This window comes from Scyliorhinus torazame, chromosome 5, assembly GCF_047496885.1.
Source record: "Scyliorhinus torazame isolate Kashiwa2021f chromosome 5, sScyTor2.1, whole genome shotgun sequence".
NCBI classification, from domain to species: domain Eukaryota; kingdom Metazoa; phylum Chordata; class Chondrichthyes; order Carcharhiniformes; family Scyliorhinidae; genus Scyliorhinus; species Scyliorhinus torazame.
In genome coordinates this window covers 178,189,590-178,214,396 of record NC_092711.1, presented here as the reverse complement: position 1 = coordinate 178,214,396, position 24,807 = coordinate 178,189,590, and the positions used below count along the sequence as shown (strand labels likewise).

General features: G+C 46.9%; 1 protein-coding gene and 1 long non-coding RNA gene across 2 annotated transcripts in view; one reads left to right on the top strand and one right to left on the bottom strand.

Annotated features, from left to right (window-relative positions):
* The window catches only part of LOC140418065 (uncharacterized), a 170,260-nt gene that overhangs the window by 141,870 nt on the left and 3,583 nt on the right, over positions 1-24,807 (bottom strand). Inside the window, exon 3 of the mRNA XM_072501492.1 lies at positions 23,165-23,291. Coding sequence (XP_072357593.1) covers positions 23,165-23,291 — 127 coding nt within the window. The remainder of the gene's footprint in view (positions 1-23,164; positions 23,292-24,807) is intronic.
* On the top strand, positions 2,273-7,524 carry LOC140422501 (uncharacterized). The gene is made up of 2 exons (XR_011947499.1): positions 2,273-2,455; positions 4,012-7,524. It is a non-coding gene; the product is annotated as an uncharacterized lncRNA (long non-coding RNA).

The window sequence follows — 24,807 nt, the reverse complement described above, 5'->3', positions numbered from 1 at the left end:
ATGCATCCCAGAGTGTTAAAAGAGATGGCTAGGGAAATTGTAAACGCACTAGTGATAATTTATCAAAATTCACTAGACTCTGGGGTGGTCCCAGAGGATTGGAAAGTAGCAAACGTGACACCACTGTTTAAAAAAGGAGGTCGGCAGAAAGCAGGTAATTATAGGCCGGTAAGTTTAACTTCGGTTGTAGGGAAAATGCTGGAATCTATCATTAAGGAGGAAATAGCGGGGCACCTGGAGGGAAATTGTCCCATTGGGCAGACGCAGCATGGGTTCACAAAGGGTAGGTCGTGTCTGACTAATTTGGTAGAATTTTCTGAGGACGTTACCATTGCAGTAGATAACGGGGAGCCAATGGATGTGGTATATCTGGATTTCCAGAAAGCTTTTGACCAGGTGCCACACAAAAGGTTGCTGCATAAACTAAAGATGCATGGCATTGAGGGAAAAGTGGTAGCATGGGTAGAGGATTGGTTAACTAACAGAAAGCAGAGAGTGGGGCTAAATGGGTGTTTCTCTGGTTGGCAACCTGTAATTAGTGGGGTCCCTCAAGGAACAGCGTTGGGCCCGCAGTTGCTCACAATTTACATAGACGATTTAGAGTTGGGGACCAAGTGCAATGTGTCAAAGTTTGCAGACGACACTAAGATGAGTGGTAAAGCAAAAAGGGCAGAGGATACCGGAAGTCTGCAGAAGGATTTGGATAGGTTAGGTGAATGGGCTAGGGTCTGGCAGATGGAATTCAACGTTGCCAAGTGTGAGGCTATCCATTTTGGGGGGAATATCAGCAGAATGGATTATTATTTAAACGGTAAGATGTTAAAACATGCTGCTGTGCAGAGGGACCTGGGTGTGCTGGTGCACGAGTCGCAAAAAGTTGGTGTGCAGGTGCAACAGGTGATTAAGAAGGCTAATCGAGTTTTGTCTTTCATTGCTAGAGGGATGGAGTTCAAGACTAGTGAGGTTATGCTGAAATTGTATAGGGTGTTGGTGAGGCCGCATCTGGAGTATTGTGTTCAGTTTTGGTCTCCTTACCTGAGAAAGGACATATTGGCACTGGAGGGAGTGCAGAGGAGATTCACTAGGTTGATCCCAGAGTTGAGGGGATTAGATTATGACGAGAGGTTGAGTAGACTGGGACTGTACTCATTGGAGTTTAGAAGGATGCGGGGGGATCTTATTGAGACATATAAAATTATGAAGGGAATAGATAAGATAGATGCGGGCAGGTTGTTTCCACTGGTCGGGGAAAGCAGAACTAGGGGGCATAGCCTCAAAATAAGGGGAGGTAGATTTAGGACGAAGTGTAGGAGGAACTTCTTCACCCAAAGGGTTGTGAATCTCTGGAATTCCTTGCCCAGTGAAGCAGTTGAGGCTCCTTCTTTAAACGTTTTTAAGAAAAAGATAGATGCCTTTCTAAAGAATAAAGGGATTCGGGGATATGGTGTACGGGCCGGAGGGTGGAGCTGAGTCCACAAAGATCAGCCATGATCTCATTGAATGGCGGAGCAGGCTCGAGGGGCCAGATGGCCTACTCCTGTTCCTAGCTCTTATGTTCTTATAAACAATATCTCTAATCTGTACCATATAACAATAGACATTTCTCTGTCTGATATTAATTTACTGTCCCTTAAATGTCAGCCATCTCCTGGGGAAAGCAGCCCTTTAATTGTGAACATTGGGAAAGAGACCATCCTTTTAGCCAGACAAATAAATGTGTGAAGCTGAGGGAGCAAAGGATGTCAATGTCTTTAAGAGAGAGAGAGGGACCTGGGCCAACCTTTGCAGAGTCTGCACCCTCCCTGGATTCACTTCCTTTCCCTTCAGTTGCTGCAAGTTACCAATTGAAGGTGAGAATGAGAAAAGAAATGGAAAGGGGGAGAAAAGAGTTTTACTCAGATATTGGAGACAGGACGAAATTTCAGTCTTTGTGAAATTGACTCTTCATTCAGCAAGAACAGCAGCGGCTTTGCAGGGCAGTAATGAGGTCAACAAGTTCATTGTCCAACTTCCGAATTCAAACAACGGGCGCTCCGATTGGCTGGAGGAAGAGTCCTTCCGGTCCTCCCGGTTTCCCATTGGTCAGTCCTCCCGGTTTCCCATTGGTCAGTCCCGTCCCGTCCCCTCCCGCAGACAGACAATGAGGGGCGGAACCCCACGTGGGGAGAGAGACTTTTCCCTCCAGCCGCGCTGAGCTGGTGTCCAATGGGAAAGGCTGGAAGACCCGGAAACACAATAGTCAGTGCGCCGGCTTTGTCCCGATCCCCGCCTCACCCCCGCACATGCGCATTCCTCCCCCAAACATGCGCGCGCCTTCGATTCACAACTTCCGACCTGCTCCGGCCAATGGAAAAAGTTGGAGGACCGGAAGGACTCTGGTCCTCCAGCCAATCAGGATTTGTGTGAATGACGAACGAGCTTCACACAGACTGACTTCCTGCTCTCTCCAATATATGTGAGTGAAACACTTTCTTTTCTCATTCTGACCATCAATTGGTGACTTGCAGCAACTGAAGGGAAAGGAAGTGAATCCAGGGAGGGTGCAGACTCTGCAAAGCTTGGCCCAGGTCTCTCTCTCTTAAAGACATTGACATCCTTTGTTCCCTCAGCTTCACACATTTATTTGTCTGGCTAAAAGAATGGTCTCTTTCCCAATGTTCACAATTAAAGGGCTGGTTTCCCCAGGAGAGGGCTGACATTTAAAGGGACAGGAACATAATATTGGATTGGATTTGTTTTATTGTCACGTGTACCAAAGTGCAGTGAAAAGTATTGTTCGGCGAACAGTTCAGACAGATGCATTCCAAACATTAAAAAAAAAAATAGGACATACATAAATACACAATGTAAATGCACAGGCAACAGGTGAGCATACGGAGTGCAGTACTACTCAGTAGAGAAGATGTGTGAAGAGCTTCAGACCTGCAAGAGAACACAAAAGAGAAAGGTTAGAGATAGTATTAGTGTTAGAACTACATTTTAAAAGGTTAGTACGGTTATAAGAGCTGTCGGAAGAGGATCTGTGTGAGAGAGCTCGAGAGAGTTGCTACCTCTGGCGCCATCTTGCTATGGGGAGAGTTGTAATATCGGACAGAGGTATGTCTTGTGTTATATGGTACAGATTACACATAATATTTGTGTTTCTGTAATAAAATATGATTATTATTATTTCTAGTTTTGGAATTGCGTACTGTAGCTACATTTTCTGTTTCAAGTTAGAGAGTCATTAATGCACAAAAAGAGTCCCCTGGCCAACTTGAGTTGATGCCGACTCCCTTTCGAGCTATTCTGTCAGTCTCGGATTGGTCCCAATTTGCACATTTATTATTATTTCCAGTTATGTAATATAGTACTGTAGCTATGTTATATATTTCCAGTCATCTCTTCCCTCAAAGGTTGTTAGACTCTGAAATGTTCTTCCACAGAGACCAGTGGAGTCTGAGGGTCATTGAATATATTCAATGATGAGTTTGATCGATTTCTGATTGGCCAGGCAGGAAAATGGAGAGAAAGCTGAGATGAGGAGGGATTTCTTCACTCGAGGATGTGGTGAAGCTTTGGAATTCTCTACCCCAGAGGACTGTGGAGCCTCAGTCATCGTATTTTCAAGACAGAGATTAATAGGTTTCTAGATATTGAAGATATTGAGGGATATGGGGGATAGTGTGGAAAATGGTGCTGAGGTAGATCGGCCAATTATCTCATTGCATGGTTGAGCAGGCTGAATGGGCCGAATGGCCAACTGAAGCTTATATTTCTTATGATCTCTGTGTCCAGGACAGAAAATGGTGAGTATGAATCTGTCAATCAGCCTGAATCAGCACCTTCAGGAGAATTGGGAGGATGAATATTAGATACAGCAGAGTGAGAATGGAGGGTGAGTGTGTGGGATGGAGATTTACAGCTTTTGGGGAATGAGAGAGGAAAGAATGTTCCACAGAAACTAGAATTGTCTGTTCTGAATTTCTATCCCGAACTGACAATGACGACTTTTGTAACTTGTTTTCACAGGCTATTAGAAGAGGAGAAATTACAGACAGAAATCTCAAATGTCACATCTCGATCCGACTGAGTCACGCGATTCTTTGGAACCTGAATATCATTGGCCATTAAACCTAGAAGGAGAAATGTTTGCCCGATCTGGCAACATCAAAAGATTTCAAACATCAGTGTGACTGGAAAAGCACTGAGACACACACACACCCGAGTAAGTCTTCCAGTGAACTGACAGTTACACAGTCTGAAAAAACATTGCACCATTCACAACAGGGAGAGACATACTTTGTGAGGTCAAGGTTTCAAATGATTTTCCAAACTGGAGAGACATAAGGAGACACATAATATGGAGAAACCATGGAAATGTGGGGACTGTGGAAAGGGATACAGATTTCCATCTGTGCTAGAAGCCCATCGACGCATTCACACTGGGGAGAGGCCGTTCACCTGCTGTGTGTGTGGGAAGGGATTCAGTGATTCATCCACTCTTCAGAAACACCAACGAGTTCACACTGGGGAAAAGCCGTTCACCTGCTCTCAGTGTGGGAAGAGATTCACTCAATTATCCCACTTGCAGACACACCAGCGAGTTCACACTGGGGAGAGGCCGTTCACCTGCTCTCAATGTGGAAAGCGATTCACTTTGTTATCCCACTTGCAATCACACCAGCGAGTTCACACTGGGGAGAGGCCGTTCACCTGCTCTCAGTGTGGGAAGGGATTCACTCAATTATCCAGCCTGCTGAGACATCAGCGAGTTCAGACACGAGAGAGTCCTTTCACTTGCTGTCATCATGGGAAGGAAGCCACTCTCTTCTCCAGCCTGCAGGCACAGCCACGTGTTCACACCGGGGATAGGCCGTTCACCTGCTCTCAGTGTAAGAAGGGATTTGATCGGGTATCCCACCTTTTGAGACACCAGCGAATTCACACTGGAGAGAGGCCGTTCATCTGCTCTCAGTGTGAGAAAGGATTCACTCAGTTATCCGACCTGCGGAAACACCAGCGAGTTCACACCGATGAGAGGCCATTCAGCTGCTCCGTGTGTGGGAAGAGATTCAGTGATTCTTCCAACCTACGGAGACACCAGCGAGTTCACAACAGGCCATTCACCTGCTTTGAGTAGATTAAGGCATTCAGTGATCCATCCCACCTGCAGAGACACTGTCATGCTTTCACTGAGGAGAAGTGTGGGAAAAGATTCTGTGTTTCCTCGCACTTGCTGAGATACCAACAAGTTCACAAGTGATTACAGGGGTTGGATTCTGCTGTTACTGTTGCTCCTCAATTACATCAAGGGCTGCATTTTGTTCATTCTGACAGTTGGTCAATGGGGATGGTTGACGGTTTCTTTCTGCTGGACTGGCCAGTCTCATAGAATCCCGACAGTGCAGAAGGAGGCCATTCGGCCCATTGGGTCTGCACCGACCCTCTTCCCCCATAACCCCACTGAACCTTTTGGACACTAAGGGACAATTTTAAAAGGCCATCCACCTATCGTGCACATTTTTGGATTGTGGGAGGAAACCGGAGCACCCAGAGGAAACCCACGCAGACACGGAGAGAAAGTGCAAAACTCCAGATAGACAGTCACCCGAGGTCGGAATCGTACCCATGTCCCTGGCACTGTGAATCAGCAGTGCTAACCACTGTGCCACCATGCCACCCCAGTATGGTCTCATGACTTTGCCTCCAGTGGGCTGATGCTCTTTGAGCCTTGTTGTGAATATCTGGCTTCAAATATCACAAGAATTACAGAGTGAAAAGGTGTTTGGAAGTTTGAAGATATTTATTTCATAGAATTTACAGTGCAGAAGGAGGCCATTCAGCCCATCGAGTCTGCACAGGCTCTTGGAAAGAGCACCCTACCCAAGTCCATCCTATCCCCATAACCCAGTAACCCCACCCAACACTAAGGGCAATTTTGGACACTAAGGGCAATTTAGCATGGCCAATCCACCTAACCTGCACATCTTTGGACTGTGGGAGGAAACTGGAGCACCCGGAGGAAACCCACGCACACACTGGGAGGATGTGCAGACTTCACATAGACAGTGACCCAAGCTGGGAATCGAACCTGGGACCCTGGTGCTGTGAAGCAATTGTGCTAACCACTATGCTACCGTGCTGCCCTTTAGTTCCCATTTCTGTTTGAAACCCCTCTAAATCATGCCACGTTGCCCTGAAGATGGACTATGGTGGTTATATGTTTCTTATGTTTAATTTATCTGCGTGTTTTGCACAGAAGAAAATGTCAAGGTACAAAGGGCAAGTTGTCGATGGGAGATTGGGAACTTACAATAAAACATATTACGACAGACAGACAATTGCTAGCATTTAAGGAATTATTCAATATTTACATGAAATATAGATTGTTTTAAGGAACAAAACTCCAAAAGGAAAAGTGATGTAACCTTGGCGAACAAGAAAAGTTAAGATTCCATTAGATCAAAGGAAGAGGCTCATAAAGTGGCCAAAATAGTAGTAACCCTGAGAATTGGGAACTAGTTTTAGAATTCAGCAAAGGAGGACCAAGAAACTGATAAAGAGAAAATAGAATATGAGAGCAAACTGGTGAGAAACATAAAAACTGACTGGAAAAGTTCCTATAGGAATGTGAAAAGGAAAAGATTAGCAAAGACCAATGTGGGTCCATTCCAGGCAGAGACAGGAGAGTTTATAATGGGGAATAAGGAAATGGCAGAGAAACTAAACAATGTGTGTCTGTCTTCACAGAGGAAGATATAGAAATTGTCCCCAAAACACTAGAGAACAAGGGACCAGTGAGCACGAGGGACTGAAAGAGATTAGTAATAATGAAAAAGTACTGTAGAAATTAATGTGGTTGAAAGCTAATAAATCCCCAAAAGCTGATGCTCTACATCCCAGAGTGCTGAAAGATGAGGCTGTAGAAATAGTGGATACATTGGTGATCATCTTTCAAAATTCTATAGATTCTGGAATGGTTCCTGCAGATTGGAAGGTGATAAATGTCACCCCACTATTTAGGGAGGGAGAGAGAAAATGGGGAACCATTAGACAAGAAGGTTGATCGGGGCAGACAGCTGAATACACAGAAAGTAAAATCATAGAACAAAAAAGGTCTTGTCAGCCAGACCCTGAGAGACAAAGAGAGGCAGTCAACATCGAGGAGTCGCACAAAGACAGGCAGGCTCCAGCCACACAGCCAGAAGACAAAGTTTTTACATTTTGGAGCTAAGGCAGTGCAGAAAACCTTCAGAACAGCATTTTGAAATTTCTTCGCTGGACCAGAGAAAGACAATTTCCCAGACTCGCGTACCATCCCTGTACGTGTGGTAACTACACCTGGTTATTTAACTTGGATGTTGTTTGGGAACAGGGGAGGTCTTACAGAGTTCAGATATTGTTGATATATTTTGTAACCAGGTGTAAGTTCTATATAAACTGTGGGCGTTTAGTAATTTATGCATTTTAATTGCGTCAGTAGATTGTCTTGTTTGTGTGTATTTGTCTTTTCATTACTTTAATAAATAGTCTTTAATAGTTGTTGCATAACGACTGGGCTATTTATCCTCACCGGGGTTTTATTTGTCTCCTGACACCAAAGCAAAATAAAACTATACACCTCGACGAACCAGTGTTCCAAGTTAGGATACCCAACAGATTACATAAGCGTACTTCAGGTCACCATTCAATGCGCCTTTTCCCCCACACTATCCCCATATCCCTTTGTGTTATTAGTGTTTAGAAATCTGTCAGTCTCTGCTTTAATCACACTCAATGACTGAGCTCCCACAGCCCTCCAAAGATTCGCAACCCTCTGAGTAAAGAAATGTCTCGGAAATGTTTCCTCCGAGACCCGTCCTAAGTGGCTTCCCCTTATTTTGAAATTGTGGCCCCTGGTTCTAGACACCTCAACCAGGGGAAACATCTCACCTGCACCTACCCTGTCTATTCCTTACAGTATTTGGTAGGTTTCAATGAGATCATGTCCCATTCTTCAAAACTCTAAACAATACAGGCCCAGTTTCCCCAATCTCTCTTCATAGGACAGCCCCGCCATCCCTGGAACAAGTCTGGTGAACATTCATTACACTCCCTCACTGGCAATAATATATTTCCTAAGCTAACAGGCCCAAATCTGCACACACTACTCCAGCTGCGATCTAACCAAGGTTCTGTACAATGGGTAGATTCTGGCCTGTCTCATGACTTTGCCTCCAGTGGGTTGATGCTAGTTGATGTCCTTGGTGCAGGTTTCAACCTTAAAAGGGATATTTTTATTAATAAGGATTGCCACATCCCTGCTACTTGAGGAAAAGGTGGTGAAAAAACCTGCCCCACCCAATCCCGCCTCAATTTAAAGTGTTCCTCATCATCCAGATGAGTTTCCTGTTATAAAGCTATATTGACTTCCTCCTTAAGAAAGGAGAGGATCTTTTTCCTTCTGAAACGGTGATGGATGCCCTGTACATTCCATGAGAAAGTTTTAAGATTAACTGCTGCGATTAGTTAGGCGACAAGGAGAACAGTAAAGTAAAAGTAAGGATATAATGTTAGAATTGTATAAAACACTGGTGAGGCCACAACTGGAATATTGTGTGCAGTTCTGGTCGCCACATTACAGGACGAATGTTATTGCTCTGGAGAGAGTGCAGAGGAGGTTTACAGGAATGTTCCTAGGGCTAGAAACGTGTGGCTACGAGGAGAGATTAGATACATTGGGGTTATTTTCCTTGGAACAAAGGAGGCTGAGGGGTGACTTAATTGAGGTGTGCAAAATTATGAGGGGAAGAGATAGGGTGGACAGGATAAAATTGTTTCCCTTGGTGGAGAATTCTAGAACCAGGGGACATGGATTCAAGATAAGTGCCAGCAGGTGTAGAGGAGACATGAGGAAGAACGTACTTACGCAGAGTGTAGTGGGACTCTGGAATTCACTGCCCGGGATGGTGGTGGAGGCAGAGATCCTATACTCTTTTTAAAAGTACCTCGACCTGCACCGTAAGTGCTGTAAGCTACAGGGCAATGGACCGGGTGCAGGAAGGTGGATTAGAAAGGGAACCTGGGTGTCCTTAGGCTGGCACAGACAAGGTGGGCTGAATGGCCTCTTCCTGTGCTGTACAAGAGCCTGGGAGAGAACGTTTCCACTGAAATGATCCACAAAAGTTGGTGAGGGACATTTATTTAATCCTGGATAGTAAATAGTGGGGTGGATTCTCCCAAAATGGGGCTCAGTCGCCACTGCACTCCTGGGTTTCCTGAAAAAAAATCGAACCCGATTCACTTGCCTTCAGGGAGCTAGCAGGGACCCGGAGTGCTTCACACAGCTTTTGCTGCAGATGTAGGCCCCCGCACTTCCGGTTCAGAGTCCGCGCGTGCGCACGGTGGCGGCCTCCAGCAGACACACTGAGGGCCATGGCGGACCACGGAGGCACCTGAAGATGTAGGCCTTCAGCCCGAGGATCCATCCATCCATCCAGCTCGATCTCTCCCAACGGCCGCCCATAAGGCCCCACCCTGGCGCCCGACCCCCCGCCTGTTGCTAATTGTGTTTCTCTTTATTTGGCTCTGAATATGGCGGCCCATATGGTCGCCTTCCTTAGTTCTAATTACGTTTTGCTCTGGAGTCGCCAGGTATCTTTCGATACCTCCACAAGGTTCAAACCCCAATACTGATCAAAGAGTCGGTACACCAGTTAGTTAGTTCAAAGTCAATACTATTTATTTACACACACAGCAATATTTACTCATGCACGAAATACTACAGACTAACCTATCACTACTGCTAAAGCCTAGACTTAGCTTCGGGCACCCATTCAGTCAGAGGAACAGTGGTCGTTGTTCGCTTCTGAGGCTGCTGGGGTGGAACTGGTATGGGATAACAGCTAAGGGCGTCTGTCTGGTAGCGTGCGTTGACCTTGGACTAACTTGTTCTGGTGCAGCTTTTGGGAAGGTCTCTCTTTGGTGAGAGCCGGAGCCACGAGAGCGATTCTCTCTCGGGGGATCTTTCTTATACCCAAAAGGGGCTTTGCGCGCTTTTGGGCGGGCCTTGAATTTGGCCGTTTCTCAATCGTTCCTATTGATTTCCTCCAATAAAGGTGTGGGTGCCCTGATGGCTGGGCGTGTCCTAGGTGGGCATTGGCCTGCTTTGTTCTGGTCTCCTCTGGCGCCGGGGTGTCTGCCTTAGTATCGGTTACTCAAATGTTACTCTTTTGTCCCCGGAGATGGGCCATTAGTATGCTAATGGGTTTGCAGTTTTGGTCTTGTCTGGGAGCTGCGGCTCCAATATACAGACAAACCCTGAACCTGTTTGCTTTCTCGGTATTGTCCATTTTCCGTGCAATCTTTGCAAAGTGTCCATTTTGTAATCGGGAAGTGGCCATCCCAGATGACTACACGCCCCCCACCAGCACCATCCTGACCGGCCAAACCATGTTAGTTCCAAGCCGTCGGGAACTCGGCCGGTTGGAAGCGAAGTATCACTGGGCGGGCCCCTGGCAATGGCCCCACAGCCGCACGGCGTAATTCGCGAACGGGCGGATATTCGGCACCCGGAGAATCACTGGGCCCGATTTCGTTGGGAAAGATGATTCTCCGCCCCCGCGCCAAACGCGATTTCGGCACGGGGCTAGGAAGAATCCAGACCAGTGTTTTTCCCCCACTACAAGTAGATCTAAAATAAATACATTTGTCTCTGTTCCTTTGAGTCTACAGCACAGGGCCCGGCCAGTTGGCTCAATCCCTCTCTGTCAGTATTGATGCTCCACATTAGCCAACACCCAGTTGGCTTTTCTTTTTCTTAAACGTATTTTATTACAAACATGTATCAAAGCAGGTGACAGCAAGTAAACACCCCGGGAAACATACTTCCCAACAATCAACTATACTGTCTGTACAGAATTTTTCCCTTTCTCAACCCCCACCCCACTGCGACGAACAGCTCCTCAAACATGGTCACAAACATCCCCCACCTTTTCTCAAACTCCCCTGCTGCACCCTTAACTCGTACTTTATCTTCTCTAACCGTAGGAAGCCGTACAGGTCACCCAACCAAGCCGCTACCCCCGGTGGCGATGCCGACCGCCACTACAGCAAAATTTGCCACTGTGCAATCAGAGAGGCGAAGGCCACGACATCAGCCTTCCTCCTCTCCATGAGCTCCGGCTTCTCTGAAACCCCAAATATCACCACCAAAGGGTCCGGGTCCTCCACCTCCTCCATTATCCTGGCTAAGACTGCGAACACTCCTGCCCAGAATCTTTCCAATGTTTCGCAACCCCAAAACATGTGCGCGGGATTCGCTGGCCCCCGCCCACACCTCTCACACTCATCTGCTACCCCCTGGAAGAACCCACTCATTCTCGCCCAGTCATATGCACCCTGTGCACCTCCTTAAACTCTATCAGGCTCATCCTTGCACAAGAGGAGGTCCCATTTACCCTTCACAGTGCCTCACTCCATACTCCCCAATTGATCTCCATTCCCAACTCTGCTTCCCATTTCTCCTTGATCTTCACCACCCGCTCACCTCCCTGCTCCCCCAGCCACTTATATATATTCCCAGTTTTTCCCTCCCCTTCCACATCCGGAAGCAGCAGTCGCTCCAGCAGGGTGTGTTCCGGCAACCAAGGGAACCCCCACCAGACCTTTCGAGGTGACCTTTCTAATCCCACCTTCCAGCACCCGGTCCAATTCATTGGACAATAAGGCACAATCTTTTATCATGACCAACCCAGCTAACTTCCACACCTTTGGACTGTGGGAGGAAGCTGGAGTACCTGGAGGTAACTCACGCAGACAAGGTGAGAAAGTGAAAACTCCACAGTCAACCAAGGCTGGAATTGAATGCGGGTCCCTGGCACTGTGAGGCAGCAGTGTTAGCTATCTAAGTAGCTACAATTCTATCCCTTTGGAATGCAACCCGATATATGGGCCCACACGTTTGGAAAGTTGTGAAGTTCTCAGAGAGGATGCAGAGGAGATTACGAGAATGGCACCAGGGATGAGGGACTTCAGTGAGTTGGAGAGATGGAAAAGGAACAATTTCAGCTGCTCAATCAGATGGATAGCTCTGAGAAGGAGGCCATTCAGCCCATCGAGTGTGATATGGGAATGAAGTGTTAATATGATTGAGATGAGTTATAAAGTGAGTTATAGACGTCCGGGTGCGGCGATGACCAGCTAAGTCACACGTTTCGGCAGTTCCCGGTGGAACGGACTTTTGGGCTCTGAATAAGAGCCCCAACGGCAATTTTAACGGCTAAAAGCACTGTGCGCTAAACCAGAAGGGAATCCCCCCTGGACACGGATGGAAAAAGGAGAGGAAAGTGGCCGGATTGCGGTGGATCCTTTAGAGCAGCGGCAAGGAAGGCAAGCAAAAACCAAGATGGCGTCGGAAGGTGGCAGTTTAATATGGGGCCCTGAACAACACGAGTTCTTGAAGCGCTGCATGGAAGAACTTAAAAAGGAGATGAAGAAGGAGCTGTTGGCCCCGATATTACAGGCGATTGAAGGGCTAAAGGATGAGCAAAAGACCCAGGAGCAGGAGCTTCGGGTCGTGAAGGCAAAGGCTGCCGAGAATGAGGACGATATACAGGGCCTGGTGGTGAAGACGGAGATGCACGAGGCACACCATAAAAGGTGTGTGGAAAGGCTGGAGGTGCTAGAGAATAATGCGAGGAGGAAGAATTTAAGGATTCTTGGTCTTCCCGAGGGTGCAGAGGGGGCGGACGTCGGGGCATATGTGAGCACGATGCTGCACTCGTTAATGGGATCGGAGGCCCCGACGGGTCCGTTGGAGGTGGAGGGAGCCTATCAAGTTATGGCGCGAAGACCGAGGGCTGGAGAAATTCCCCGAGCCATAGTGGTGAGATTTCTCCGATATAAGGACAGAGAGATGGTCCTCAGATGGGCAAAGAAAACTCGGAGCAGTAGGTGGGAGAATGCGGTGATCCGCGTATATCAGGATTGGAGTGCGGAGGTGGCGAGAAGGAGGGCGAGCTTCAATCGGGCCAAGGCGGTGCTTCATAAAAGGAAGGTCAAATTTGGAATGCTGCAGCCGGCAAGACTGTGGGTCACACATCAAGGGAAACACCACTACTTTGAAACGGCGGATGAGGCATGGACATTTATTGTCGAAGAGAAATTGGAATAAGTGGGTTATATAAAAAAAAAGAACTTTTGAGACAAAGTGGTGGGGCGAATATGGGGGGCGAAGAGGGGGGAAAAAGGGGGGAGAGGAGAGATGATTTTTAAGTTGTTAATCCTGCGACCCGGTAACTTTTCTCTCTTCCCCTTGTTGTGGGGGAGGGAGGGAGGGAGGTGGAGGAGCTGGGGGCGTCAGCCATTGGGGGCGGGGCCAAAAGGGAAGCACGGGCTTTGTTCCCGCGCTATGATAATTATGGCGGGAACAGGGAAGCAGGAAGGAGGGGGCGTCGCACAGTGCGAGCCGAGGTCACGGGGGAAGCCGAGGTCGGCCAGAGTTTGCTGACTTCCGGGAGCAACATGGGGGGTGCAATTACGCTAGTGGGGGATCTAGCGGGGGGGGGGTTAACTGGGTTGCTGCTGCTGGGGAGAAGGGGGAGCTGGTATGGGGTGGGGTGGGCGGGGCGGGGGGGGCGCCTCCTGGGGGGACACAGCTACGTGGGAACCGGGTGAGGAGCTGGTTAAAAAAGGGGATGGCTAGTCGACAAGGGGGGGGGTAAAGAGCCCCCCAACCCGGCTGATCATGTGGAATGTGAGAGGGCTGAACGGGCCGATAAAGAGGGCACGGGTACTCGCACACCTAAAGAAACTTAAGGCAGATGTGGTTATGCTACAGGAGACGCATTTGAAACTGATAGACCAGGTCAGACTACGCAAAGGATGGGTGGGGCAGGTGTTTCATTCGGGGCTGGATGCGAAAAACAGGGGGGTGGCTATACTAGTGGGGAAGCGGGTAATGTTTGAGGCAAAGACCATAGTGGCGGATAGTGGGGGCAGATACGTGATGGTGAGTGGCAAATTACAGGGGGAGGCGGTGGTCTTAGTGAACGTATATGCCCCGAACTGGGATGATGCCAACTTTATCAGGCGCATGCTAGGACGTATCCCGGACCTAGAGGCGGGGCAGCTGGTAATGGGGGGAGATTTTAACACGGTGCTGGAACCAGGGCTGGACAGATCGAGGTCCAGGACCGGAAGGAGGCCGGCAGCAGCTAGGGTGCTTAAGGACTTTATGGAGCAGATGGGAGGAGTAGACCCCTGGAGATTTAGTAGACCTAGGAGTAAGGAGTTTTTGTTTTTCTCCTATGTCCACAAAGTTTATTCACGGATAGACTTTTTTGTTTTGGGAAGGGCGCTGATCCCGAAGGTGACGGGGACGGAGTATACGGCTATAGCTATTTCGGATCACGCTCCACATTGGGTGGACTTGGAGATAGGGGAGGAAAAAGAACAGCGTCCACCCTGGAGAATGGACATGGGACTATTGGCGGACGAGGGGGTGTGCTTAAGGGTGAGGAGGTGTATTGAAAGGTACTTGGAACTCAATGATAATGGGGAGGTCCAGATGGGAGTGGTCTGGGAGGCGCTGAAGGCAGTGGTTAGAGGGGAGCTGATATCAATCAGGGCACATAAAGGAAAGCAGGAGAGTAGGGAACGGGAGCGGTTGCTGAAAGAACTTCTGAGGGTGGACAGGCAATATGCGGAGGCACCGGAGGAGGGACTATACAGGGAAAGGCAAAGGCTACATGTAGAATTTGATTTGCTGACTACGGGTACTGCAGAGGCACAGTGGAGGAAGGCACAGGGTGTACAGTACGAATATGGGGAGAAGGCGAGCAGGTTGCTGGCCCACCAACTGAGGAAAAGGGGAGCAGCGAGGGAGATAGGGGGAGTGAGAGATGACGAGGGAGAGATGGAGCGGGGAGCGGAGAGAGTGAATGGAGTGTTCAAGGCATTCTATGAAAGATTATATGAAGCTCAGCCCCCGGATGGGAAGGAGAGAATGATGTGTTTTCTGGACCAGCTGGAATTTCCTAAGGTGGAGGAGCAGGAGAGGGTGGGACTGGGAGCACAGATTGAAACGGAGGAAGTAGTGAAAGGAATTAGGAGCATGCAGGCGGGGAAGGCCCCGGGACCAGACGGATTCCCAGTTGAATTTTACAAGAAATATGTGGACTTGCTCGCCCCGCTACTGATGAGAACCTTTAATGAGGCGAGGGAAAGGTGGCAGCTGCCCCCGACTATGTCAGAGGCAACGATATCGCTCCTCCTAAAGAAGGAAAAAGACCCGCTGCAATGCGGGTCCTATAGGCCTATTTCCCTCCTGAACGTGGACGCCAAGATTCTGGCCAAAGTAATGGCAATGAGGATAGAGGATTGTGTCCCGGGGGTGGTCCATGAGGACCAAACTGGGTTTGTGAAGGGGAGACAGCTGAATACGAATATACGGAGGCTGCTAGGGGTAATGATGATGCCCCAACCAGAGGGGGAAGCGGAGATAGTGGTGGCGATGGATGCCGAGAAAGCATTTGATAGAGTGGAGTGGGATTATTTGTGGGAGGTGCTGAGGAGATTCGGCTTTGAAGATGGGTATATTAGATGGGTACAGCTGCTGTATAGGGCCCCGATGGCGAGCGTAGTCACGAATGGACGGGGGTCTGAATATTTTCGGCTCCATAGAGGGACGAGGCAGGGATGTCCTCTGTCCCCATTATTGTTTGCACTGGTGATTGAGCCCCTGGCAATAGCATTGAGGGGTTCCAGGAAGTGGAGGGGAGTACTCAGGGGAGGAGAAGAACACCGGGTATCTCTGTATGCGGACGATTTGTTGTTATATGTGGCGGACCCGGCGGAGGGGATGCCAGAGATAATGCGGATACTTGGGGAGTTTGGAGTTTTTTCAGGGTATAAATTGAACATGGGGAAAAGTGAGTTGTTTGTGGTGCATTCAGGGGAGCAGAGCAGAGAAATAGGGGACTTACCGCTGAGGAAGGTAACAAGGGACTTTCGGTACTTGGGGATCCAGATAGCCAAGAATTGGGGTACATTGCATCGGCTAAATTTAACGCGGTTGGTGGAGCAGATGGAGGAGGACTTTAAGAGATGGGACATGGTGTCCCTGTCACTGGCAGGGAGGGTGCAGGCGGTTAAAATGGTGGTCCTCCCGAGATTCCTTTTTGTGTTTCAGTGCCTCCCAGTGGTGGTCACGAAGGCTTATTTTAAAAGAATTGAGAAGAGTATTATGAGTTTTGTGTGGGCCGGGAAGACCCCGAGAGTGAGGAGGGGATTTTTGCAGCGTAGTAGGGATAGGGGGGGGCTGGCACTACCGAGCCTAAGTGAGTACTACTGGGCCGCCAATATCTCAATGGTGTGTAAGTGGATGGGAGAAGAAGAGGGAGCGGCGTGGAAGAGATTGGAGAGGGCGTCCTGCAGGGGGACTAGCCTACAAGCTATGGTGACGGCGCCGTTGCCGTTCTCACCGAAGAAATACACCACAAGCCCAGTGGTGGTGGCTACACTGAAAATTTGGGGGCAGTGGAGACGGCATAGGGGAAAGACGGGAGCCTCGGTGCGGTCCCCGATAAGAAATAACCATAGGTTTGTTCCGGGGAGAATAGATGGGGGATTTGGAGCATGGCAAAGAGTAGGGGTAACACAATTGAGAGATCTGTTCGTAGATGGGACGTTTGTGAGTCTGGGAGCGCTGACGGAAAAATATGGGTTGCCCCAAGGGAATGCATTTCGGTATATGCAACTGAGGGCTTTTGCGAGGCAACAGGTGAGGGAATTCCCGCAGCTCCCGATGCAGGAGGTGCAGGATAGAGTGATCTCAGAGACATGGGTGGGGGACGGTAAGGTGTCAGACATATATAGGGAAATGAGGGACGAAGGGGAGATCATGGTAGATGAGCTGAAAGGGAAATGGGAAGAAGAGCTGGGGGAGGAGATTGAGGAGGGGCTGTGGGCTGATGCCCTAAGTAGGGTAAACTCATCGTCCTCGTGTGCCAGGCTAAGCCTGATACAATTTAAGGTGTTACACAGGGCGCATATGACTGGAGCACGGCTCAGTAAATTTTTTGGAGTAGAGGATAGGTGTGCGAGATGCTCGAGAAGCCCAGCGAATCACACCCACATGTTCTGGTCATGCCCGGCACTACAGGGATTTTGGGTGGGGGTGGCAAAGGTGCTTTCGAAGGTGGTGGGGGTCCAGGTCGAACCAAGCTGGGGGCTGGCTATATTTGGGGTTGCAGAAGAGCCGGGAGTGCAGGAGGCGAAAGAGGCTGATGTTTTGGCCTTTGCATCCCTAGTAGCCCGGCGCAGGATATTGTTAATGTGGAAGGAAGCCAAGCCCCCGGGTGTGGAGACCTGGATAAATGACATGGCAGGGTTTATAAAGTTGAAACGGATTAAGTTCGTTCTAAGGGGGTCGGCTCAAGGGTTCACCAGGCGGTGGCAACCGTTCGTCGAATACCTCACAGAAAGATAGAGGGAATGGAAAAGAAGAAAAAAGAAGAAGACAGCAGCAGCAACCCGGGAGGGGGGGGAGGAATCAGAAGGACTCTCAGGGATGTTATTGTATATGCATAGGTATTTGGTATATGTAATTGTATATTGGATTGTTGGATTGTATTTTTGGAGAGTATTTATTGTGGACAAGGCAGTTGCCATTTAGTTTTGTTTTTGATTTTGTTCAAATATTATTTCTTTATTTGTTTAAAACTGGCCATTGTTATTTATATTGTTTTATTGATGTATAAAGGAAACACTATGTACTGTTATGTTTTGCCAAAATATCTTGAATAAAATATATCTTTAAAAAAAAATAAAGTGAGTTATATTTATGAAAACCCTCTCTGTCTCTCTCTCTGTATTTTCCACCAGAACCATTGACCTGCACATCTGCTCTTTGTTTCTTCATTCATGGGATGTGGGCATTATTGGCTAGGCTGCATTTGTTACCCATCCTTAATTGCCTTTGAACTGAGTGGCTGCAGTTAAGAGTCAACCACATTGCTGTGGATCTGAAGTCCCAAGTAGACCAGACCAGGTCAGCATGGCAGATTTCCTTCCCTAACAGACATCAGTGAACTAAATGGGATTTTACAACAATCGGCAATGCTTTCATGGTGATTGATGAGTTTTAATTCCAGATGTTTAGTGAATTCAAATTTCACCATCTGCTGAACCTGGAGCCCTATTGCATTACCCTGGGTCTTTGGATTACTAGTCTGGCTATTGTTTTCCTAGAAATGTTTTGGAAAAGATAAAGTCACTATAGCCAATAATTCTGAGCTGTTTTCGAGTTGTTTCCTTTACATCCTGTACTTTCCCACTAACTTACAGACAAAACAGCTGCAACTGTACTGTGTATAAACGTGTGTTATTGTAACTACTCCCACAGATGCTTCGGTTCGCTGAAGCATTCCCTGCATGTTTGTAATAAAGATTCCCAAACTTTAACCAACTCTGGACTCCGAGTGACATTTGTCCCACAACAACCTGGTGTCAGGAACAGGATCCACTGACGGCTCTGATTAAAGGAAAGACCCCGTGGACAGCAGATACCGGGGTGAGTATTGTTTGTTTTATACCACCCGTGTTTAGTTCAGTCTGACTGCCCACTGGGGCCTCCTCAGAACCTCAGGGAGCTGTTTCTGGTCTGTTTCTTTGATGTCCATTCAATGTCATTTCAATAACTGGAACATTTCAGACAGGAATTGTCGGTTTTATACCAAGGATGTGTTTGGGGCAATGCTGAAGTCCCCGTCACCGAGAGGGTTTTGTAGCTGCCGACAAATGAGGGGATAAAGCCGTACGGGAGACTAAACAGAAAGAGTTAGGCAGTAGGAGAGAGATTGGTGTGTGTTCAGAGGTCCCAGATAAAGGTCAACCAGCATCATCACATCGATGCATCTGAGCAGAAAAGGTCCAACCGGATGGAACTTAAGGCAAAGGAAAGGAAAGGTTAGTGGCTGGGGGTTTGAAGAACTCTTAGGAGATAAAGGGGTCAGAGTAGACGTGAAGCTGATGCTTCCTCTTATGGGGCATTCTGGGACAGGAGGTCTTGGAATGAGGGGTAACAGATTTGGGACCAATTTGGGGAGGGGCTGCTTCTCCCAAAGGGCTGTGAATCTGTGGAATTCGCTGGCCCAGAGTGCGGTGGATGCAGGGACATCGAGTAAATTTAGGGAGGAGTTAGATGGAGTTTTGATTGGTGATGGGTTGAACAGTTGTGGAGAGCAGGCAGGATGGTGGAGTCAGGGCCAGGATGGGATCAGCCATGATCATATTGAGGGTGTTGGGCTCGGGAGGCTAAATTGCCCACTCCCGCTCCTAGGTCATGTATTCTAGGAAGGAGATGATCTGGCTGATTTTGCAATCCAGCTCTTGGCCTGTAACATTGTAGGTAGCAGATGAGGAACATATCAGCCATGATCGAATGGCAGAGCAGCCTCGATGGGCCGAATGGCCTCATTCTGCTCCTATATCTTACGAACCTATGGACTCACCCACAGCAGGAAAAGTCATTCTGAAATTTCTTTGGCTCTTTTTGTGACATTTTCTTGCGAATGTAAGTCAAGAATGCAAGTCAGTTTAGTTAGGAATGCAGCTTAGTTGGGAAGTTCGGAATGCAAGTCAGTTCAGCACACTGGGCGAAATTGCTGGCTTTTAAAGCAGACCAAGGCAGACCAGCAGCACGGTTCAATTCCCGTACCAGCCTCCCCGAACAGGAGCAGGAATATGGCGAGTAGGGGCTTTTCACAGTAACTTCATTTTGAAGCCTACTTGTGACAATAAGCGATTTTCATTCATTCATTTTCATTTTTCATTCAGAAACATAAAAGCTGCATTTGTGCTCGGATCACCTCCCGAGGGCAGTGTTTCTGCAACTTCCTGAGAAGGTGCCAGATGTAGATGGAAGACTTTGGAAGTTAAATAAGTTTGTCTGTGTTTTGAATGATGTTTCTTTTTTTTTAAAAGAAATTTAGAGTATCCAATTCTTTTTTTTCCAATTAAGGGGCAATTTAGCATGGCCAATCCACCTACCCTGAACATTCCTTTTGGTTGTGGGGTGAGATCCACACAGACACGGGGAGAATGTGCAAAAGCCACATGGACAGTGACCCATGGCCGGGATCAAACCCGGGCCCTCGGCGCTGTGAGGCAGCAGTGCTAAATACTGGACCACTGCGCCACCATGCCATCCTCCAATCTCAATTGTAATACTCAAATCAATTACACGTCAGAATGTGTTGTGAAATGGGGCAGCATGTGGCGCAGCGGTTAGCACTTCTACCAATACTGTCATGGACATATGAAAAAATAATATGAAATGAAAATCGCTTATTGTCACAAGTAGGCTTCAATGAAGTTACTGTGAAAAGCCCCTAGTCACACATTCTGGCTCCTGTTCGGGGAGGCTGGTACGGGAATTGAACCGTGCTGCTGGCCTGCTTTCAAAGCCAGCGATTTAGCCCTGTGCTAAACAGCCCCACAAGCATCTGCAGCAGGCAGATTGGTGAGGATGAGGTCAAGTATCAAGTATCTAAAAGGAACCTGCAGCTCCTGACCATTACAGACCATTCCGGGTACAAGGACGTTGTCACAGAATTTATTAAGTTAATTGAAATATGTACAAAATCACAATACTTAACAAAGTCAGTGGATCAGCCCGGTCACTCTGGATCACCAGCTCTTGACTTCTGGGTGACTGTGGCGATTTCAGCTGACCAGTCTATCTTCTTAGTCATGTGTTGTGCACTGAGCTCCAAAGAATTGTAGCTCATGAACCCTTTCCAGCAACTACCTTGATGCGTTGTCAGTCGTATCCTGCAGTTCAGATTGGCCCAAGCAAATGATCAGTCCCTGATTGGTTAAATGGTGTACGATCAATGTCTGATTGGTCTCTGAAGGATGTTGGTCACCTTGCTGATGTCATTTCCCATTAACTTGGCCACCTTGCTGATGTCACTTCCTATTAATTTGGTCATGCTTGCTGATGTTATTTTCCATTAACTCCTAATTGGTTGCCCAGGATCTCAGTCACTTGCGATACCATCCTTTCTTTATTTTTAATTTATTTGATCCCATCCTTAAAGTTACAAAGCCAATGCACAGAGTGGACAGGACAAGGCCTTAATCCATCTCGGTGCTTGTTACAAAAACCAATACAAATTGAATCCAACTCACTGTCTCCACAAGAGAGACATTACAAGATCGAAGCTTGATCTTAGCCAATAGGCTGAGAAGCGACTGCTGTTCCAGGCTGTTTTTATTAAGTTTCTCGATTTTCCTCTCAAATAACAAGGCAACACAGGTCATTTGTGTGTCTACGCACTTGTAAGAAGAGGATGTGTGGGATCATTTCCTCATGATTGATGTTCGTCAGGCTCATCGTCCTAACTGATACATCTCAAGTGTTATGTGTAACTTCTCAGTGACTGCTGATGCCGGAAGCAAGTTACTAAAATACAAAGAACTTAAAGTACAAGAGATACACAAACTTAAACTAATACAGCAATTACTACAGAACATAGAAAATAAACGCATAAAGGTGATCGGTGTGCCAAAGTTCAAGCAGCAAGATACATATCACAAAACACCATTTTCTATTAATAAATTACATAATTCATAAGAAATAAAATTAAAATAAAAGTCACAGAAACTACATAATTACAATATTACAGAAACTGGTAATAAAACCAACACTAATGCAAAAAATCTGTATATACTTTGAAGGAGTGACATTAATCTTTCAGCTAAAAAGCAAATACAATTTAAGACAGTATTTCTCCAGCATTGACACACACAATTACACGACAAAAACATCACATGAAATCCCTAATCCTGCAAGAAAATGTAACCGAGATTCTCATTCAGCATTAGTCCTGTAACCTTACTTTGGCCTAAGACAATGTGGCACAGGTCACTTGTCAAGGAGGAGTGCACCTGAAGACAGAGACTCACATAGTACAATTCCGTATTGAGTGAATTGATTCATACACTTTGATTCTGTGATAACCGAACATAACTAAACCAAAACTATTAAAATGATAATATGGACTTTGCTACAACATTATGATCACTGTTACCTAGATGCTCCATCACAAAGTGTTTATTCGTTAATCCTGTCTCACAGCACATTGAGGTCTCAGATAGATTGCTCCGATTGGTTAGAAGAAACAGCTCTAAGAAATTCTCCCCAAAATACTTTATGAACCCATGTTCCAGGCTATCTTTGCCAATTTGATTCTTCCAATCTACATTCAATTAAAGTTACCCATGATTATTTTGATACATTAATTACAAGCCTTATTTATCACTTCCTGTTCACTCTACGTACAGTGTAAATACTGTCAGGAGCCCCATTAACTACTCCCAGAAGACATCAAATCTTTATTATTCTGATCTCACCCAAATTGATTCCACATCCTCATCTTTCAGGCTAAGGTGGTCTCTCAGTACTGAACTAATGTAATCCATAATAAACAGGGGCGATCCCATCACCTACCGAGCTTCGTGCCATTCCGATCTGTCAAGTATCATTCAACATTTAGATCCCAGCCTTGGTCACGTTTCAACCAAGTCTGTGTAATGTCTATCAGGACACACATTTATCTCTATCCGCGCTGACAATTCATCCCTTGGTTACAAATGCTACGTGCATTTTGAATCCATTTTCAGGAGTTCAATAATCCACCAGGAATTTCATGAGAAACCTCTTTACCCAGCGAGTGGTGAGAATGTGGAACTCGCTACCACAGCGAGTGGTTGAGGTGAACAGCATGAATACATTGAAGGGGAAGCGAGATACATACATGAGGGAGAAAGGAATAGAAGGAGATGCTGACGGGGGGAGATGAAGAGGGGTGGGTGGAGGCTCATGTGGAGCATTAATACTGACAGAGACCAATTGAGCCGACTGGCCTGGCCCTGTGCTGTAGACTCAATGGAACAGAGACAAATGTATGTATTTTAGATCTACCTGCAGTGGGGGGAAAACACTATTTACTATCCAGGAAAATTAAATGTCCTTCATCAGCTTTTGTAAATGATTTCAGTGGAAATGTGCTCTCCCAGGCTCAAAGAGCATCAGCCCACTGGAAGCAAAGTTATGAGACCAACCTGAATATGCCCATTGTCTCGAACCTTGGTTAGACCGCAGCTGGAGTACTGTGTGCAGTTTTGCTCCCCTTACCTTAGGAAAGATATTATTGCCACAGAGAGAATGCAACAAATGAGAAGTGATCTCACTGAAAACTACAAAATCCTGAAAGGAATAGACAGGATAGGTGCAGGTGAGATGCTTCCCCTGGTTAGAGAGTCTAGAACCAGGAGACACAATTTCAAAATAAGGGGGAAGCCACTTAGGACTGGTCTCGGAGGAAACATTTCTTCACTCAGAGGGTTGTGAATCTTTGGAATCCTCTACCCCAGAGGGCTGTGGGAGCTCAGTCATTGAGTGTGTTTAAAGCAGAGACTGATAGATTTCTAAATCCTAATAGGAATGTGGAGCTGAGATTACAATCCGATCAGCCGTGAACTTTTTTTAAAAATTTAGAGTACCCAATTCATTTTTTCTAATTGAGGGGCAATTTAATATGGCCAATCCACCTACCCTGCACATCTTTGGGTTGTGGGGGTGAAACCCATGCAAGCACGGGAAGAATGTGGAAATTCCACACAGACAGTGACCAAGGGTCGGGATCGAACCCGGATCCTCAGCGCAGTGAGGCAGCAGGTAACCACTGCATCGCCGTACTGCGCTAGATCAGTCGTGAACTTATTGAATGGGGAAGCAGGCTCGAGGGGCCGAGTGGTCTACTCCTGATCTTAATTTGTATGTTATCACATCCTTTGTAATAGATTGTAGCATTTTCCCTCCTACTGATGTCAGGCTACTGGGTCTGCGGTTCCCCGTTTTCTCTCTCTCCTTTATTTTGGGGTTACATTTACCACCTTCCAATCTGCAGGAACCATTCCAGAATCTACAGAATTTTGAAAGATGATCACCAATGTATCCACTCTTTCAACACTCTGGGATGGAGAGCATCAGCTTTTCGAGATTTATTAACTTTCAACCACATTAATTTCTCCAGTACTACTTTTTCACTAATACCAATACTTTCAGTTCCTCGTGCTCACGAGTCCCTTGTTTCTCTAGTATTTTTGGAATTATTTCTCTACCTTTCTCTGTGAAGACAGGCACACATTGTTTAGTTTCTCTGCCATTTCCTTCTTTGCGAATCTTTTCCTTTTCACATTCCTATAGGAGCTTTTCCAGTCAGTTTTTATGCTTCTCCCCAGTTTGCTCTCATATTCTATTTTCTCTTCATCAGTTTCTTGGTCCTCCTTTGCTGAATTCTAAAACAAGTTCCCAATCCTCAGACTTACTACTATTTTGGCCACTTTATGAGCCTCTTCCTTTGATCTAATGGAATCTGTAACTTTTCTTGTTTCGCAGATTGCATCATTTTTCCTGTAGGATCTTTGTCCCTTAAAGCAATCTATATTTGTTGTATTTATGTAAAATGAAAGTCATCAAAGTCCCAGAGAACCATTGGCTGATCTCCCCTTTGAGAGAGAGAGAGCTGATTGGTGGTGATTTAACCTGAGGGTCACCACACCTCAGGCGAGGTTAATGTTGAGAAGGCCGGATCTTCATGGATAACCTCAGCTGGTACGGGATTTAAACCAGTCGTCCAGCCAACTGAGCTACCTGACCCTTTGTAAATATGTAATAATTCCTTAAAAATTAGCTACTGTCCGTCTCCCATCATACCTCTTAATTAGTTTACTAGACCAACTCAGACAACCTCCCCTCATATCCTGATAGTTTTC